Consider the following 18,991-nt stretch of genomic DNA (forward strand, 5'->3'; position numbering starts at 1 on the left):
TCAGTCTGCAAATCTAAAGGGTGGAAGTGGCGGTATTGTAAGCCTTATATAATGATTCTTTAAATGCTACTTATTCTATATACGTATCTAAAGGTTTTATTATGTGCATTTGGCCTGAACTAGATACTAATAAAACAATAAACTGATGAAACCTGTCCAGGTCCCATGAGTCCTTGCTTAATGGCAGCTGGGATAGGCTCAGCCCCCTCTGCAACCCTGAATAGGAGGAAGTGAGTATGAAAAATAGATGGATGGTTGTTTCATTTTTATTTTTACATTAACTCAGCATCATGATGTGATAACTATTCAAACCTTCTGAACTACTGGTCAAAGTATGTATTCCAGGAGAACTCTGACTGTTGTCTGAAGTGTAAAATAGGCAAAAGAAAAAGAAAACTTGTAAATGGTCCTCAGCGATAGTGATGTACAGTAACATGCTCACTGCCGCCATGAAAACAGTCTGTGGAAGAATAGTGTCCCATCCCCAGAGTGAAGTTCCACAGACCTGTAAAATAAGAGCCATAAAGTACAATAAAGGTATATTGGTGGCACAAGATAGTTACTTTTGTTTATTGACCGATTTGTAGGTTTTTAAAGAGGAGAGTTTCATATGATGAAAAAGTCAGGTACTCTGTGATATCATCTAATACCATCTTAGATATCTTATACCAACAAGGGAATGCTTTCTTGTCAGTCTGTATTATTTGCTGTATCGTCTGCCTTATTTCTATAAAGTTTTTCCCACTCTTTTTCTTTGCAATAGCACTATCTCCGTTTTTGTTGTAAGAAGAAAATATTTCAAAATTAAAAATAATCAAGTCTTTGATCATTCTATCCATGCTCTCAAGTTCCCACCAGCACCCATGACAGGGAAAGCTGTCTGTCCCAGCTGTTCATGATAAAGATGTTAACGAAAGTAAAAATCTGATGAATAGCAGAGATGAAGACACAGATGATAAAGATCCAGTGAGCGGTGAGAAGATTCAAGTCAAAGAGGCTGTGGGGTACAGGCACAACAGTTCTATCTTGAAAGAGTGAAGAAAAAAAACTCCATTTGGACAGGTCAACAGCTCAGTGGCAGTTGTGTAACTCTTTTGTCCCTCTTTGATGTCAACCTCCTTGTTTCTCTCTGCTTTTATCAAATAGAAACTGTCATTTTTACTTAATCTTTGCCCAACGAGATCTATCAGCACACTGCAACCTTGACCTTGTCACATAATCTCTTTTAGACGATCCAAAAACTCATCACCCTCATACTTACTTGAAGTGTTAACTCAGACACTGTCATACTGTTCCAGTTAACTCCGACTACGTGGCTACATTGATGTTTTAATATAAATAGATGAAATGCCCTAAAAGGATGCCCAAAGTTGATTCGTAGTATTTGCAGGAAAATTGATACTCTCTTTGCCCAAACAAAACTAATCTCATCATAATCCACTTGTAGAACTGTTATTTGACAGTCGTTGTTTCCTGTCTCGTAGATCCACTACTGGGAGAGAGACAAGCAGAACCAGACTGAGAAGGTGAAGGTGATTTTTGTCCCAGATACCAGTGTGCACCTGACGAACCTGAGCAGCTTCACACCATATCTGGTCACACTGACTGCCTTCAACACTGCTGGAGACGGACCCCCCAGTGACCCCCGCTGGGCCAGGACCCTGCAATCAGGTAGAAAGTTGTGATGGTTCAATCCCTTAAAACCAAACCAACAAGCATTCTTTCAAAGTCTTACTGATTTTCTTGATTCATCTTGCCTCCTTTTTTATCCTTTGTTCTTCATGTGTGTACAGCTCCCAGCCAACCAAGCTACCTGTCCTTCTCTGAAGTGACAGGAGGGAGTGTCAATGTGTCCTGGGGAGCCCCACTGACTCCCAATGGACAACTGGAAGGCTACAGGGTTATCTATCAGCCCACTGCTCCTGTACAAGGTATGCACACACAAACATACAGTCGCAAACATGCATGCTGGTTCTTAAAGTGACGTTTCTCCTCAATTGTCCGCAGGAGTGAGTAAAGTGGTGACAGTGGACGTGAAAGGCAGCTGGCAGCGATGGCTGAAAGTTCGGGACCTAATCAAAGGAGCAACATACACTTTTAGTGTGCAGGCTCTCACAGTCAGCTATGGACCATCCATACAGGCAAACCTGACCGCTCAGCCTGTGAAAGGTACAGTTACCAGATTATAGAGTCACATTAGACTCAGGGTGTTTTTTTTTTCCAATTACTCCTTTAGTCAGTGAAAGATATAAAGAAGGAGAAAAGCTCTTCAAGGGATATCTTCCCTTTGCCTGACTAAAAGTAGAAAACATGAACGTGTTCAGATTCCAAAAATAGAAAAAAAAGAAAAATGCATCGCAAATGTAATTCTTTTGACTGACTTCTCAATCTTTTCAGACCTAGACTACAATTTCTAACTAGTTATAGGCTATGACAGGCACAATAATTAAAGTTGTGTCCTCAGACTCAAGATTTCTAACTCATCTAAAAAGACCAGAACATGTACCTGTTGTATCTAAATTGTATATATTTTTGTTTGTAGGTTATATGGTGGGATTGTATTGTTATATTGATGCCTATAAATTTCAAGTTTATAGTAATGCTGAGGGTTAGTTTCCAGAAAAAATTTACATAAATCAGTAGAATGTCAATTTTAATGTCCAAAAGCAAGTGCAAATGTGTCCTTCTGACACTAAAGGGTCCCCTGGTTCGCCTATGGAAATGTCCATCACCAAGACTTCCTCTGCCCTCACTATCCACTGGTCGGAGGGAGATATTGGTGCAGCGCCTGTGACTGGATATGTTATTGAGGCTCGTCCCTCAGGTGAGCTCCCAACATCCACACACAGGTCAGCCGTAATTTACAACACCTTTCATCATTTTTGCTAATTCTTTTACCCGCTTGCACTTAACTCTCCTGAGCACAGATGTCTCAGGATTCATTAGGACCTGCTGTGCACATCAAGGCAGCCACATTTTTCTAATAAAGATTACAAGACATGTAACACAGGAAGAGAACATCTGTGGGAAAGTGTTTCAGCATTCTGCAGGAGACTAAGTGTAGATTGTTGTGTAATTATACCACTGCTTATAATAGTTATGCCCTTTTATTAACAGTGATAACAGTAATCACCGTCATATGAACAATGCCCTCATCATCATTTTAAATGTAATCACACAGTTTAGAATTATCTTCACTCCTATTAAGAAGGGACTAATTCTCTAATGGTCTTTTGTCTTCTTGCATCCGTCATACCTCTCTGTCAGCAGATGAGGGAGTGTGGGACTCCTTCATTAGACTTCTCCCTCCCACCAGCAGATCTGTTTCAGTACCGCTGGAGCGCTTGAGGTCGGGGATCAGCTACGAGTTCAGAGTCATCGCTGTAAATCGCCATGGCTACGGACAGCCAAGTACACCCTCTGCTTCTCTAGCTGGTAAACACACACACAGACACACACACTGTTGAAGATGAGTCTGATGTACTAACACATCTTTACTGACTGAGGTCTAACAGAGGATGCAGCCGGGCGGATGTGATGTCCTGTAGAAAGTTACTGTGATTGTTATGTGGTTTTGCTGCCATCTAAAGGCAGTTTGGCCTTACAGTCCAAACTGACAACGGCACTAAGGACATGTCTCTCTTGGTATTCCATCTGTTGCACAACACCAAAGTAATCTGTCTCTCAATTGTCCTCAGTCTTTACATTTATTTAGCAGTGTCCCTCTTTCTGCCTGCAGCCCTGTCGGAGCGTCCCTTTTATGAGGAGTGGTGGTTTTTGCTGGTCATGGCTCTGGTGGGACTCATCCTCATTCTGGTCCTGGTCTTCACTTTGCTTCTGCATGGAAACAACACCAAGTACAAGGCCTGCGGCACAGGTCTGTGTCTCTGTTTTCAAATCTTTGATGCCTTATTGATGTCTCGGTTGATGAATGATGAAGTGTCCTCCAAGTTTTGTGATTCTGACAGTCTGAGACACTTAGATCACACTTGTACTTTTTGTACGATTTTCAGTGTCACCAGATTTTTTCAGAAAACTTGAGGTGCTTGTCCTGTGATCAAAAGTGAAGTTTTAATGGATTCACACAAGGCGATATGAACTGCATTTTATTTATTGGTATATCTAGGCCGAATGACGATATACAGTATATTCTGGTATTTTAAACAAACTGAGCAACACTTTTAAAGGCTTTAATCAACAACAGTGAAATGCCAAATCTTTTTTAAATGATCCAGCTGGGTAGTATTTATTAACTTGTAAATGAAAAATTTGATTTTGATTTTTAAAATCTTTCAAATAAATAGCTTATATTAAACTTGAATAGCCAAACCTCTGTTCCTATGAGGCTGAGCAAACATAAGAGGCCTTTACTGTTTGAAAATATGCAGTTGAATAGTGTAATGAAGCTCCTTAAGTCTACATGCTGGGTAGTAGCTTCTGATTTTACAAATGTGGCATTTTTCTGATAAAATCAACTTTCGAATAAGTCTGGGATAAGTCAATAAATCTTTTTTTCCACTGTTATTCCTTGAATTTGTTTCAAGCAAGGCTTTTTTAAAAAAAAAAAAGAAAAAAGTCGCTAATTTGGCAAAAAATTAGGAGAAGTTGTTAAGAAGTGCAGCTCAGCTTGTTGATGATGAATACAGCGGGAAAGCTGGAGGTGGGCCAGCAGAGGCACACACTGGTGCAGCTTTACAGAGAAAACAGATGGCGTCAGATATTATTGGTATGAACTTTATTGTCTGATTCAATTGGAAAGATTAACTGCATTCATAACTCCGTCTACTAGCTTTAGCTCACACAGCATGAACGTGTATATTAGTACATTTTTGTAACTACGGTGAAAAATATTTGTCATAGGTTTTTGAATTGACGGTGGGATGGCGTCATAGACTGAAAAATGGTTGTCAGTTCTCTTTTAGGGCTAATAAAAGCTCCAAAATTCACTGTTGATGTATTTATTCTTATATTTGAATCTGCTCTCATATCAGGTATGTTAACTAAAGCCCATACCAACTTACATTGAATTGTTTGAGACTTAAATGCGGACATGACTATTATACCTGAGTTTACACCTCCTCCACAGACCCGTCAGAGCTGCTGGGTCAGGGTCTCACCCAGCGATGCTCAGCAACACGGGTTGAAGTTCAAAACCCTCACCTCAGAATCACGAAATACTGTGACTCAGATAGCATGCCTCCTGTCTTTTTTTCTACTGTGAAAAGTGTGTATTTTTTGTTTAATGTTTTTTATTGTTGCTGGTGGATAAATGATTAAGCTGCTCTGTGTTGTAATTACCTGCATATCAAAATTAAACTGATTTGGTTCTTTTTCTGAGGCCTTGAAGCATCAAAAAATTCTATAAACAGGAGTCTGGAGATGAACGCTGAATTGGCTGAATGGCTGTTGATATTTTTCTGAACCAGCAGCCTCAATTTTCTTTTGTTTACTCTGTAGGGAAACACGTTACCACAGGGGAGGAGTCGGTAACGCTGGACAACGGAGGTTTCACTGCTCTGGAGCTTAACAGCAGAACTCTCAACACCAAGAACTCCTTTCTGAAAAAGAACGGCACCAGGTGAGCACTCGCTGCCTGTCTCACACACACATACACTCAGGTATTTATGGACTTGATCAAAATATAACAGATTTAGTGTCTGAATGTGTGTCCAGGTCTCCGCCCAGGCCCAGCCCTGGTGGTCTTCACTACTCTGATGAGGACATCTGTAACAACTACAATGGAGCCGTGCTCACTGAGAGCACCACACTCACTGAGAAACCCACTGAGGTCTCTGAGTCAGAGGTATGTCTTCGTGTCTCTCTTTCTGGCTCTGGACCAAAACCTGGGTTCCTGACACATCAGCTAGCAATCCATCTAAAATCCTGTCTTCATGATCTAAATTGTTGTATTGTTCTATTCTATAATCATAGCACTTCTATTGAATATCACTCTCTCATGAAGGAGGTATCCCTGCGTGTTTTGCCTGCGTTTTCTTGTATGTTTTCCCTTAAGGACAAAGGGTGTCACATGCTGTACAGCATGAAATGTTTGAGGCAAATTTCTGACAAAAGTTGACACAATGAGACTCAATAACATCCCCTGGTTCGAGTCTGAGCTATGGTCAAGTATCACTGATAAAGGCTTAGAAGAAGAAAAAAAGAAGAATATCTTAGATCCTCAAACCCTTCGTTTCATCCACAGTGTCACATGACAAGGAAAAAACGCAGTCAAATACAACTGATGAGATGTATTTAACTCCTCGAGCCGTCATGTTAAAGGGGATATACACCAATTTAAACATTAGTCTGCTGTAAGATTTAAAAAGCCTGATGAATGTTTCTGGAAACTGAAGACTACCAGTATGAAAAAGAAAACAATCGAAAGGTGTAAAATTAATAAAAGTGAGTTTATTAGATCTTTGTAGCTGTTCCTCCCTTCTGTTTGAGGCCACAGGCTGACACAGTCAGAGCTCATCACAAGGTCCTTAGTCTTGTCAGATCTATGAGAATCACTCCACAACTACAGAGGAACTGCTTTGGTCTGATATCCATTTAGTTTTGTCAAACTTGAAAGCAGCAAGAAACAGTGTAAACACACACAGATGTGTGATAGATATCTATCTAACTCTCAATTTGTTCTGGAGCAAATCTGTCTTTAACGCAATGTTCCCTCACTCCCATCCCCGTAATAGTAAAGTGTAACCGGTTTGTGTTTGTGTTTTTATCCAGTTAACGGACAGCGACTACGAGGACGAGCAGCCAAAACACTCTTTTGTTAACCACTACATGAGCGACCCAACATACTACAACTCCTGGAAGCGGCAGCCCAAAGGCCTGAAAGGGGTCGGCACTCCTTTTGTCTACGAGGAGTGTGCCACTGCAGACACAGAGCCCTACTACCAGACGGTGGTCACCCAGCACAGCACAGGTGGAGCGTACACACCCACAGGGCAGCCTGCACACACGCACGTCAACCCTAACACCAACCCACCAGGGTCGCGCACCCCTGTGACAGGGTTCTCTTCATTTGTTTGACTCTAAAGACAAAATCTGCACAAAATGCGCACACACGTACACATATGGAAGGAGGGGAGTTGGTGTGTGTTTGGACTAAAGGAACTGGTTCCGAATCAGCCCGTGATGCCCCAAAGAACTAAACTTACACTTGTCACTCACCTTCTCTCCTTGTTCATGAAGACATGTGTGTGTTCTCTCAGTCTTTTACACCTCAGTGTCACTGTGCTGTCACACACAGTTACTGTTCTATTCTCCACACATTCTCGCCGGCATATCCCACCTGATTCTCGTGTCTGCTCCAGAGACTCTGCAAAGTGAGCCAGGAGCGATGACTCCATGAGTCCATTCGTGTTCACCTCTGGGAGAGAATTCACCTTGGAGCTGGAGGTACTTGGGATTTCTGCACAAAGCTTTTCCTCTCTGTTTTCTGTGTCTACACGTAAGTGCACAAGTCCACTCATGCACTCTCTGATGAGCCATAACCTTGAGGTTATGGAGAGTTTCATAAACGTGACGCAGAGGGAAGCAGCTTCTATTGACAGACTGGTTCATGCACACAAACACGGAGCTGTCAGCTTTCAAAGATCACCGCAGAGAAGAAAAGAGAAAAGATAACAATTGATAATCACAGTTTCTGAACTTGAAAAGGATGAAGAGTAAACCTTAACAAGGGTTCTTTAGCACTTTTAGCATTTTCGATAAGAGTGTTGAAAGGTCTCTGAGAGCGATGTGTGATGTTTGGGTTAGAATACGTGGAAAATGTTTTGGATTTTTGGGGTTTATTTTTTACTGTCCTCTGCCTGTTCTCCTTTTACTGCAGCTTCCCAAGCCATAACACTTTCACTGAGCCAACACCCCGACCATTTCATCTTTATTCCGTTCAAACTTTATTTTTTACAAAGTCTGAGTGTGGCACGTGTGCATACAAGCATGCGTGTAAAAATGGCTCTATGCTCACTGTAGAGGTCCGATCATCTGTCTGTGTAGTTCTAAGCAAAGTGTGCCATTGTGTTTGAGTTTGTATTTTTAAGATGGATTTTGTACAGCGAAACCCTTTTTACTTATGTGCTGTTGTACGTAGCTCAGCCATGCTCGCGTAATACAAAGCAAATAGAGAAAGAGCACCAGAGAAATTTCTTGTACAGTAACTGATGAGAGAGACAAGGAGGCAATGGTTTCAAAGGAATCATTAAAAGTAAGCCACTGTCTTCGGTGAGAGACTGTACAGGATCTTTATTGTTTAAACTGCATCTGAACTTTGAACCATAAAGCTCCATTCTCCGAATCTGAGCCTCTCCTTCAGGCTGAAACCTGTGTACTTCTCTTCAGCTGCAAAGAAAACTCATGTGTAGGTTTTTGTTCATATATGATTTGATGGTTCATCATCACCCCCCCCACCCCACTCTGTCATGCTTGTTTTGAGCCCCATACAGTGTGAATAAATGGTCATTGTTTAACAGTGTGTCTGTGTGGTTTGTACGGAGAACATATCTTTGTGCATCTTCTTCTACACCAACAGAATTACAGATGTGTGCTAACAGGGAGAAACATGTTTTTACCAGACCTGTGAGTATTGTCTCTTTACTGAAGTACGAAAACAAGTGCCAGTGCTCTACCAGTTGTGTTTCGGTGTGTTGCTCAGTGTGTGAAAGGCCTGCGTGATGTGTTTCCCTGAATAATGGGATGCACACAAGAAAGCCTGGGGAGTTGAATTATTAAACAATGCTGTAAGAGTTAATTAGACAGAGACAGAGTGTGTTCATCACAGTCGTGGTGTACGCTGTGCAGTCTTCAGGTTTTCTTTGGTCTACACCGAAAAAAGAAGTACATCTCATGGTAATTGTTGGCTTATCCACACATAGATTATGATGCTTCATGCAAAGAAATGGCACACGACATTTTTTTTTTCCATATAAGCTTTCAGTTAAATGGACAACGTAAGTGTACAGCTGAATTCATCGCCTTCAAATACACAAAATAAGAATTAGGTGCTTATGATTAGAACATCCAGAGGAAGTCACAGGTGGATTCTGACTGTTTAACCCTCTGAGATCTATGGCTTGGTTTTCTCTCTGAGAACTCACTGCCCAAGCAACTTCTTCCAACAGCAGAGCAGACACGGCAGAGCTGAGCAGATGAAAGACATCTTTGCAGGAGAGGAGCCTCAAACCAGTTGTGAAGCATGGGGAACGATATGGTTTGGGGTTTCTTTTCTGTGTCAATGACTGTGCTGCTTGCAGTGTCCAGCGTCTTTCACCAAACCTGTTTAGCACCCAGCTATTCAGTTTGTAAGGCACAGAGGTGAAATGGGGGGGGTTTAAAGCAGCAGAGTTAGCCACAAAGCTGACCTCGTCTGTGTGTAAGCGACAGCGGGGATGGTGGAACACACAGAATCAGACATCGACATGGTTGCCACGGCTCTTACTCCACAACACCAACATGCTGTTAGAAAACACACTCTGGTACAGCACCACATGACCAACAGAAGCAGATCCAAAAAAAAAGACTCTGTGTGATATTATGTGTGTAATCTACTCATCTGAGGTTGTGTTTACCTAATTTTATGACCAGGTAAGGTTCAGAGGATTTTTTTTTGTCTTGCTGCAGTGTGTAAATCATTAGACCAAGTAGTTGAAAAAGTGAAAAATGTGTCGTAAAACTTTGGGATTTAGCAAGTCTCCATGACCCAAACGTTTCTCTGTGAGCAAGCCAATAAAAACTCATCTCAGTTCATTATTTTTACATCTTTAGAGTTTTTTTTTTTATTCTTTGGTGGCTTAATGGCTAAGCTGTACCTCTGCCAGGTGTTTCCACTCACCAGAAATGGCTTTCATTCTCAGTAACATGACAAGCTGTTGGCTTGTCAGCAACACTTTGATCGATTCCACCCAGTGTTTGTTTTCCACTGTCTTTGAAAGAAAACCCTCTTCGCGGGAATCGGGAAGTTTTCCTTTCAGAAATGACACATTGTGTGGCTGTGTGCATTGCAGAGGCAGGATGGACCAGTGGAAACCCACCATAAGCACAAGTTCATTTTATAAATGAATATTCTGGGTTGTTTTGTTGAATATGGTTATGGGGTTTTTAACCTTTTTTTTCCCGGATGAAGTAAAGTAAAAAAAAGAGTCATGAAATCGTGGACAAAGAAATCACAGTATTTAGTTTCAGTTCCTCTGGATCGGCTTGGCAGAATGGAGCCTTGTCATTGCACCTGTTTGGTGGCCAAACAGTCTGGATCTCAAGCTGAAGAGAAGTTTGAATGCTCTGCTCTGTGCCAAGAAGCATCGTCATCCAGAAAAATACCTCAGAAGGTGATACATACCTCAGCATCACCAAATCTGCTTTAGATTGATGCAGTGAGAAAAATGTCTCAGATGTCATTGTCCAGCTGTGCATTTCACAGCTGGACAATGACAGAGAAAGGACCATCAGAGAATGAACGATCTCCGCTGGTCCTTTCTCTGACATCAACCCTCTCAATGACTGTAGAAATGTATACAGGTAGTCATCTTTACATGTTTTGTTGGACCTGCACCGAATTGAAGTTACTGTATCATCTCCTTGCCCAAAGCTGACTGGTGATCCATCACTGGTAATCACTTTCATCCAGTCATCCACAGTCTGTGACTGCTTCTCTTTATCTCACTGTAACCATGGTTTCTGCTATTTAGGTGTCAGTGATGGTTTACTTTCAGCTTTTCTGGATGTAAATCCCATTTCCTTCCGCTGGTTTTCTTGCACTTTGGTCACTCCAAGTTGAATTATCTTCGTGAAGGAGTTTCATAACCCTTTCCATTATTTCTGCCTACGGGTGTGTTGTTGAGACCATGTTTCCTGCCAGTTGGACAGGTGCAGCAGCTCATTAAGCTCTGTTCTCCTCTAACTGTGGACTCAGGTTCATATTCAGACTCATGCAGGTCTGTGTTTTATACAAAGCACAAGGGAATTCCATAATCGTATCCTCACGACTAAGTGATTCCATAAATTATTCCTTTATCTCATCTGGTAAAAAGAAAAAAGCAGAAAATGACACTTTTTCTTAGTTATGTTCAACAAAGCCGCATGTTCAGCTATATTAAGTAAAAGTGTTTCAGCTGAAATCTGTGTTAGACAATTCAGTTCAATAATACTTTATTAATCCCCGAAGGGAAATTGTATTTCTGCTGTAAAAATATTATGAAAGATACACTATCGTTAATAATAATATAATTAAGAAAACCAATAAGAAATCAGCTGAAAAACATGTAGAAAGTTATATCAGAGAGGAAGTTGTAGAAGAAATCTTCAGGGGTCACTATCAATAGGTTGGGGTTCTTTTGTACATGGACAGAAGCTGACAGCCAATAGGTCACCATTACTCCGCCTGCAGTCTCTGCCCTCCCACACAGTCCCAAAGCCGAGTAGAGAGAAGTCCGCACCTTCAGCCATGTCTCAGGGAAATCAGGGTTCAAAGCTCATTCATTTTATCTGCCAGTGGTGTCACATCTCCCACGACGATCAAGGGAAGAAATGGTTTCCTCTTTAACTCATCTTAATTTAGGGATCTTATTCCAGGCATTATTTGGGACTTGGAAAGCTCACTTAGCTGCTCCAACTTTCCCACTGTCGTGGTTATGCATCATAACAGATGTAAAAAAAATTGCCAGAGTTACCAGCAGAAGCCATGCAAAGCATGATGCAAAGAAAGACACTGAGGGCAACGCCACTCCATTCTTGTTATGTTCTGTTTTTCTAGCACAAAAAAGCTGAATGAACGTCCTCCAAGTGTCTTGTTTCTCCATAGTTTTTCCAAGGTTTGTACATTTCAGAGTGCAGAAACACACACACAAGAATCAGACCTGAAAGTGAGGAGCAAACCAATATCTGAGGCCCTCACGCAGCTGAAAGTTAAAAGAGGACACGCAGTGTGGGCTTTAACACTAACGTTACATAAAAGTCCAAGAGAAAAGATCTTTCTTTCTTTCTTTTTTCTTTTTACTGTGTGAAAGCACCCTAATCTTGGGACTCAAAGGGTAAAATAAAACTATAAATCTATCTGAAACTATAAATTCATCTGATTTCTTTTAACTAATTAAGGTCACTGCTGTAATCGTTTGCCTCATCATTTTGATATTTACATCTTCGCTGCTGCACACGTAACGTGATGATGGGATGCAGTGGTGGGAATGAGTTCTCACTGATTTGGTTTTATGGCCGCAGTCGTGCGGCTCCCTGCCAGCAGGTGTCGCTGTGGGGCAATGAAACAAATTGCGGGAGCTGCTGCGGTGTCCGGAAGAAGTATTGTTAGCATGACGGGATACATCTTTCACTTAATGTTGTGCTTTTCAGTGAAGCGTTTCAGCATCACGTCGCAGCCTCAGCCATGACTGATTAAAGCTGCAGAGAGCCGGCTGTTCAGGCGCTGACCGCCTAAGGCTGTCGATTGGTCTATCTGCACACGTCGTGACTTGTGACCCAGTTTGGTTTGGTGAGTTTTTGTCTCCTCCTCCTCAATCATTGTTGCATCCTCATTTAACACCCCTTCTTTCGGTCGTAGCTGCAGTTAATAATGCGTCGGTTTGAAGCCGGAGTCATTCTCAGACTAACGGAAACCACCGGGACAAAGCGCTGAGCAGCAACCAGTTTGTTCCCAGTAGCGACAACAGGGGCGCAGCGCAGCCACTTCACCTGAGGGGGGCCACACTTTTATAACCCAACCTGGTACTAATCTATCTGAAACACGCATTATATCCACAGAACAAGACCAAATTAAGTTCCTGTTGTTCTTACAGTTTATTTTAAATTTGTCCACAAAGTTAAATCAGGAAATGCTCACTACACCTGCAACCTGCCATCAGTTCCTGAATAAACTTCACCTCAGCATCGCTTTAAAAAGATATGTGTGCGAATGTCAACATTGGCCTTGGAAAGTTTTTGGATGATTAGGATATGATATATGGTAGCATATGCGACACTATTTTGTCCCTACTTGATGTGTCCCAGGGTACGATTAAAAGTTCAGAGACCATCGTCTCTCTGATTAGGGATGTGCTGCAAATGTATACATTTCTGTACAGTACATGTGGAGGAGCACTGCGTCAGCTAAAGAAAAGGACTCTGAGTTTATTCATAATTCCATAAACGCTGAGAAACTGTAGTGTCACGTTAATCGCATTTGTCAAAACACTTGTATCACAGAAGTCCACGGTGAGGGAGGCACGTTAATTAATTTACATTAATTTACAGCCTGAATGTTACATTTCCTGTTATTGCTGAACACCCTGGAGGTTCTGCATAAAAGTTGAATAGGTTCCCGCTGTTGAAATTCACCTCAAAGCTGCCGACTGCACCGTTTACTAGCTTTTTCCACCTCTCAGTAGAAGCTGCTTTACGTCGGTCTCTTGCTTTGTAGGACTTCAGTGCTGTAGAGTAGAGGATGTGAAATTGACCTCACAACAATTACACACTAAAAAAGATTGGTGACGGTAATATTGAAAGACCCCATTTAGCGTAACTCAGTCTGATTGTGGTTGTTCCACTTTAAAGGCCACTTCACAGCGCAGTTCGTGGTGTTTCTCTCACAGCTGGCAGAGAAGAGACCAGAAACAGCCACAGACAAAAAATAAGGCTCAGTTTCCCTAATAGGGCCCTTCAGGCTCAGCCAGTTTAGTTATCATAAAAATGTACCGTAGCTTCTATGCGTGAATTATTTTTCTATCAAACGGCAGTGCAATTGACTTATTTTTCCAAATGAACTGGTTTCTCTTTTACTGTTTCTCACAGATTTCCATGTAATGAATTAGTACGCGAGGGGTCAAAAGAAGATCTGAGGGATGATCAATTTGCCTGCTTGAATGAGGCGGTGTTATAAATGAAGTTATTTTAGCACACGGTGCGTGTCAAGAATTACAGCAACAAAAAAAAGCACTTTGATAAATGAAGGATTTATTACAGGAATGTGTTTTAAGACTGAACTGGCTTCACCAAAATGTACCTGTGGTTTTACATTAGGTGCAAGGCAATTGAAAATGAAAATAAGATGCAGATTCAGACTCTGTTTTTTTCTGTTTTGCAGTTTTCGAGATTGTCCTGAGTAGCATGAAACATCAGGAGTCTGGAGACGGACCACAGAGGCTCACGTCACAGTCAAGAGACCAGGAGAAGAGCTCAGATTTGCTCCTGTGAGCAGAACACACATCATAGACGGAGAATGTGTGAAGTGACTGTAGATCTAGATGAGGAGGATATGAAAGTAGACTCATCAGAGTCGCTCCCAGAGCCGCTGCTCATAATCCTGTCCCCACCTCCTCCGTTCTTACCAGTTCCCGGTGAGCCAACCATGCTTTGGCCAAAATGGCTCAAAGCTTTTGAAAACTACATACAAGCGCTTGGTGAAAAAGAGCTGGCAGACTCCAGTAAGTTGCTGCTCCTACAGAACTGCCTCGGTCCGGAGGGGGAGCGCATCTTCACGGCTCTGATCCAGAGTGACACCACGTACGCAGCTGCCGTTTCAGTGCTGACGGTTCACTTCAGCTCTGATCCCGCCTCTCAGGTGCATCGCCTTAAGTTCCACCAAAGAGCTCAAATGCCCGGAGAGACTGTAGATCAGTTTGTCTCAGCACTGGAACAACTGCTGAGGCCTTGCGACTGTGAAAGCTCGAAGGACTCGCTTATCCTGGATCAGCTGATCGAGAAAACAAACTGCCCCCAGCTCAGAGCGAGGCTGCTGCAGAGGAGGGATTCTCTGACCCTGGCCACAGCATTGGCTGTTGGTAAAGAGGTCGAGGCTGTTTCAAGTGAATCTCACTTTGATATTCATGAGGTCAGTGTGGACATTGGAGATGATCTAGAGCCCCCTGTTCAAAGAAAAGCCAAAAGGGGAAGGCCTCGTCGAGGGGAGCAGAGGACTAAAACGAAGCCAAGCGAGGCTAAAACCCAAACTAAATCATCTCAACGCAAAGATGAGTACTACTACACTAACGATAAGCTGTATTATGGCGACGACGATGAAGCTAAATCTCGGGCTGCTGGTGAGACCCGTCTGCCGAGGAAGAAAGCAGGTGACGCTGATAACGGAGCGTCGTCGTCGTCGGTGAGGATGGAGGAGGAAGGCAGCAACAGCGTCAGTGACGGTGTTGATGATGAAGACGATGAAGACTTTCTCCTTTCTTCGACTAAACAAAAAGCCACCTACTGCGAGATCTGCGTGAACAGGCGCTTCAGAGATGCACACAAGCTCGCCAGACACATGAGGTCACACACAAAGGAGAAGCCGTTTAGCTGCCCAGTCTGCGATATGACGTTCAGCCAGTCGTACCACATGACCCGACACATGAAGAACCAGCACGGCGCGGGCCCTTACGTCTGCCCCACCTGTGGGGAGAGCCTGGGAGGCTTCGCGGAGTTGCAAAGACACAAAAAGACGCACAAGTCGCAGCTTCTGTCCTGCCCAGGATGCAATGAGCAATTCGTCAACAGCGATGAGTTTTCCGAACATGTCAAGTCGCACCGCGAAGACCAGTCCGTTCAAACGGAGTGCCAGAGCGCTCAGACAGGGGGCAGGATTGAAGTGAAAACTGAAAAAACAACCGACGCTCGTGCCGAGTCCCACAGTGATGCCGACTGTAACGATAAAGCATCCGACCGTATCTTGATGGAAAAAAACAACTCCGACGCTACATCGCAGAAAGACGGAGGCAGCAGGAAGGAAACACTCCCCTCCAAGAGTAGAACTAAAGGCCACGTTTGCCCCATCTGCGTTGGCCGGCGCTTCAGAGGGCCAAATAAACTGGCCAGGCACATGAGGACGCACACGAAGGAGAAACCCTTCACCTGCCCGGTCTGTGCTATGGTGTTCAGCCAATCCTACCACATGACGCGACACGTGAGGAACCAGCATGGCCTCGGACAGTATATCTGCTCTAAATGCGGGAAGAGTTTTAACACCTGGCTCGATCTGAAGGCACACAAAAAGACTCATGCCATAGCGGGCCTGACGTGCCTCGCGTGTGATAAACAGTTCAAAGAGAAGGCCGCGCTGGCGAGACATCTCAGATTACACAGGAAGGTCGAGGCCAGCACTCGAAGCCTCAGCTGCAGCGATTGCGGCAAAGTATTCGGTCGAATGTATCATTTGAAAAGGCACATAATGACCCATCGGAAAGGAGCAAAGGCGGAGTGTTACACGTGTCCTGACTGCCAGAAGAACTTTGTCTTCCCCGAAGACCTCAACAAGCACCTGGAGGTGCATGTGAAGGAAAACAGTGGGACTTGTCCAAAATGTAATGAAACCTTCAGCAGTGCAGAAGAACTGGAAACCCACTTGATGGTACACCAGAAGTCTTATGCCTGCAGCACCTGTGGGAAGAAGTTTAAGGTGGAATATGCACTGAAGAAGCACGAGCAAGGTCACCAAAACGAACAGTATTACTGCTCACTGTGCCGCAAACGCTTCCTTAAGCTCTCGCACTATAAGAGGCACGTAATGGTCCATGACAGGCGAGAATCCAGATGCCCGCACTGCGACAGTGTCTTTCTACAGTTGACGGCTTTAAAATATCACCTGCGGACTCACACTGAAGAAAGGCCGTACCAGTGTAGCTGCTGTATTGAAACCTTTCAGGAGAAGGAAAAGCTAGAGCAGCACTGCCTCAGACACAGGAAGTTCAAGAAGGAGCGGCCCTACTCGTGCACGCGCTGCGATTCCGCCTTCTCCACGCTGGTGGAGCTGACCGAACACATGAGCTCGCACGAGGGAGAGCAGCCGCAGACCTGCCCCGTCTGCGGCAGAACCTTCCTGAACAAGAACAAGCTGGACCGCCACCTGACCATCCACACCGGGGAGAGGCCTCACCTCTGCTCTGTGTGCGGCAACGGCTTCCCCTCGGCCGCCAGCCTCAAGCTGCACGTCCACATCCACACCGGGGAGAAACCCTTCCAGTGCTCGCAGTGCAGTAAGAGCTTCAGGTCCTCCAGCGGGCTGCGTCTGCACGCCAGACAGCACTCGGACGAGCGGCCCAGCTACGAGTGTCCCGAATGCGGCAGGACTTACGGTCGCATGACGGAGCTGAAGATGCACCAGCGTTACCACACGGGAGACAAGCCGTACGCTTGCACTTGCTGCAATAAACGCTTTATTAGCAAAGACAAGCTGAACGTTCACATGAGGACGCACACGGGGGAGAGGCCGTACTCCTGCCCCCACTGTGGACAGACGTTTACACAGACCGGGGACAGAAACAGACACATCAGTAAATACCACCCGTTAGTAGAGTAGTGCAACCACAATGAGGCTTGAGTCGTCTCTTCTGACTCACACCCAGTGGTTTTTTTGCATGATCGCAGGAGCGGGAAGCGTCGAGAATCTATTCAGATTCCCAGATGTGTTCCCAGTCCCACGTGGGAACTTATTTGGAAAACGTTATTTTCACATGATGGTTCACAAATGAACCATGAAGATGGAGAACTGTTAAGTTTTCTTTGTATAAAGTAAGAGACTTCAGCTGATGAGGAGCAGCCAGCTGAAACCGCTGATGCGGCATTGCACCGCTTTTCCCTTATATTAAAGCTGCGATGAACTCCCAAGTTATTAGAATTTTTTTATTTTATTGAAAGTCAAAGCTATACTGAGTTTTGTTCCAATCATCAACCACTTGCCAAGCAATGCCTGTCTCATAAAATGTGTACTTACGGTTGATGGAGAAGTTTTGCTTTTCAGCACAAAGTCTTTGCTTCGTCACATTTTACGTTGAATCTCCAAACAGAAGCAGCCACAGAAGAAGTGATTGCAAGTGATTAAAATCCAAACTGTGCGAACAAAGAATGACTAAAGAGGAGAACAAATGCAGATGCATTTCGGTGCTTTATTTGATCATACAGCAGTTTCTGTGGTTACTCTGTGACTTTCTGCGGGAATTCTCAGCCAAGTATGATTTTGTTGTAATCCTTGTATTAGTCTGTTAGAAGAGGTGTGGCCTTAAAGTGCGTGCAGACCGTCACTCCAAAAAAAATCCACGACGATACAAAAGTTCCTGGTGGTGGTATGGACTGTGAGTCATCTTGTGCCCGGTGCTTCCCTCTCAGAGAGCACATACGTCACACAGCTTCTCCCACAAACTGTCGCTCCACTGACCATCGTGTACATATTTGGCTTTTAACACAGACCTTCAGCCTAAATGTGCTCCTGCAAGCTGGATACAACTGATCCACGATCGCCTAAAGGGACGAGAACGACACTTAAAAATTTCAGTGATCACGTTTAAACATTTTTTTTGCTCTCCTTACTGTCCATACTATGTGTTTGCATACCTTTATTTCATTTTCCTTAACTTTATATATATATATATATCTTTGTTGGGGTCTCTTTGTTTACAAGTATTTTGTATTTGTGTTAAGAAAAGTGCCATGAAAATAAAAACTTGCTCACTAACGGTGACGCCAACAGTGCACGCATTGATATTTTCACCCTCTGGTTCTGCTGTGTAACGAGATGTTTTGCAGATGAAGAAATTGTACAACCAAGTGATTTTATTTTTTTATTCAAAGGAAGGATAATTAAACCTTTAAAAAACTGTAAAAAGTGAGACAATAAAAGCTATGATTGTCATTTATCTGTGAGGACTTCAAGATGGCCGATGAGCATTTCAGTGTGTAGATTATGGGTGAAAACATACGTCTGTCCACCTGAGGGTGCTAATGAGCAACCATCAGACTCCTACACTGTTCACCGCAAAAGGTAATATAAGATTACATAGTAAATATTTTCTTGTCTTTATTCAGACTAACCCAACAGTTGAAGATATGCAGCATGGGGAGGATCTGAAGCAGAAATCTGTAGGCAGAAAAGAATTTCAAATTATAAAATAGGGAAAAGTTAAGAGAGAGTTGGTTAAATCTAGCAGAAGTTGAAACTGCTAGGTTTAACCAAGAAACTGAAAGTCAAGTCAAAAAGAAAAATTTAACTAGTTTTCTCATCTCCTGTAAAAAAAGTTTGTGT

At 43.3% G+C, this 18,991-nt stretch overlaps 2 protein-coding genes across 2 annotated transcripts in view; both read left to right on the forward strand.

Annotated features, from left to right (window-relative positions):
• Nucleotides 1-8,474, forward strand: part of LOC140305783 (protein sidekick-1-like) — a 224,884-nt gene extending 216,410 nt beyond the window's left edge. Inside the window, exons 37-45 of the mRNA XM_072384767.1 lie at nucleotides 1,485-1,671; nucleotides 1,794-1,931; nucleotides 2,008-2,169; nucleotides 2,699-2,824; nucleotides 3,271-3,435; nucleotides 3,740-3,877; nucleotides 5,458-5,578; nucleotides 5,674-5,803; nucleotides 6,730-8,474. Of these exons, the coding sequence (XP_072240868.1) occupies nucleotides 1,485-1,671; nucleotides 1,794-1,931; nucleotides 2,008-2,169; nucleotides 2,699-2,824; nucleotides 3,271-3,435; nucleotides 3,740-3,877; nucleotides 5,458-5,578; nucleotides 5,674-5,803; nucleotides 6,730-7,035 (1,473 nt within the window). The 3' untranslated portion in view covers nucleotides 7,036-8,474. The remainder of the gene's footprint in view (nucleotides 1-1,484; nucleotides 1,672-1,793; nucleotides 1,932-2,007; nucleotides 2,170-2,698; nucleotides 2,825-3,270; nucleotides 3,436-3,739; nucleotides 3,878-5,457; nucleotides 5,579-5,673; nucleotides 5,804-6,729) is intronic.
• A 3,807-nt stretch (nucleotides 8,475-12,281) lies between these two features.
• LOC140305782 (uncharacterized) lies at nucleotides 12,282-18,515 on the forward strand. Its single transcript, XM_072384766.1, has 2 exons — nucleotides 12,282-12,484; nucleotides 14,072-18,515. Exon 2 carries the CDS (start codon nucleotides 14,207-14,209, stop codon nucleotides 17,270-17,272), a length of 3,066 nt encoding a protein of 1,021 aa, XP_072240867.1. The 5' UTR covers nucleotides 12,282-12,484; nucleotides 14,072-14,206; the 3' UTR covers nucleotides 17,273-18,515.
• Nucleotides 18,516-18,991: the final 476 nt, after the last annotated feature.

This window comes from Leuresthes tenuis, unplaced genomic scaffold (genome assembly GCF_036924035.1).
Source record: "Leuresthes tenuis unplaced genomic scaffold, fLeuTen1.0.hap1 SCAF_4, whole genome shotgun sequence".
NCBI lineage: Eukaryota > Metazoa > Chordata > Actinopteri > Atheriniformes > Atherinopsidae > Leuresthes > Leuresthes tenuis.

Excerpts from the sequence above, each read along its gene's own strand:
- LOC140305782 (XM_072384766.1), top strand. The coding sequence starts at position 14,207 with ATGTGTGAAGTGACTGTAGATCTAGATGAGGAGGATATGAAAGTAGAC.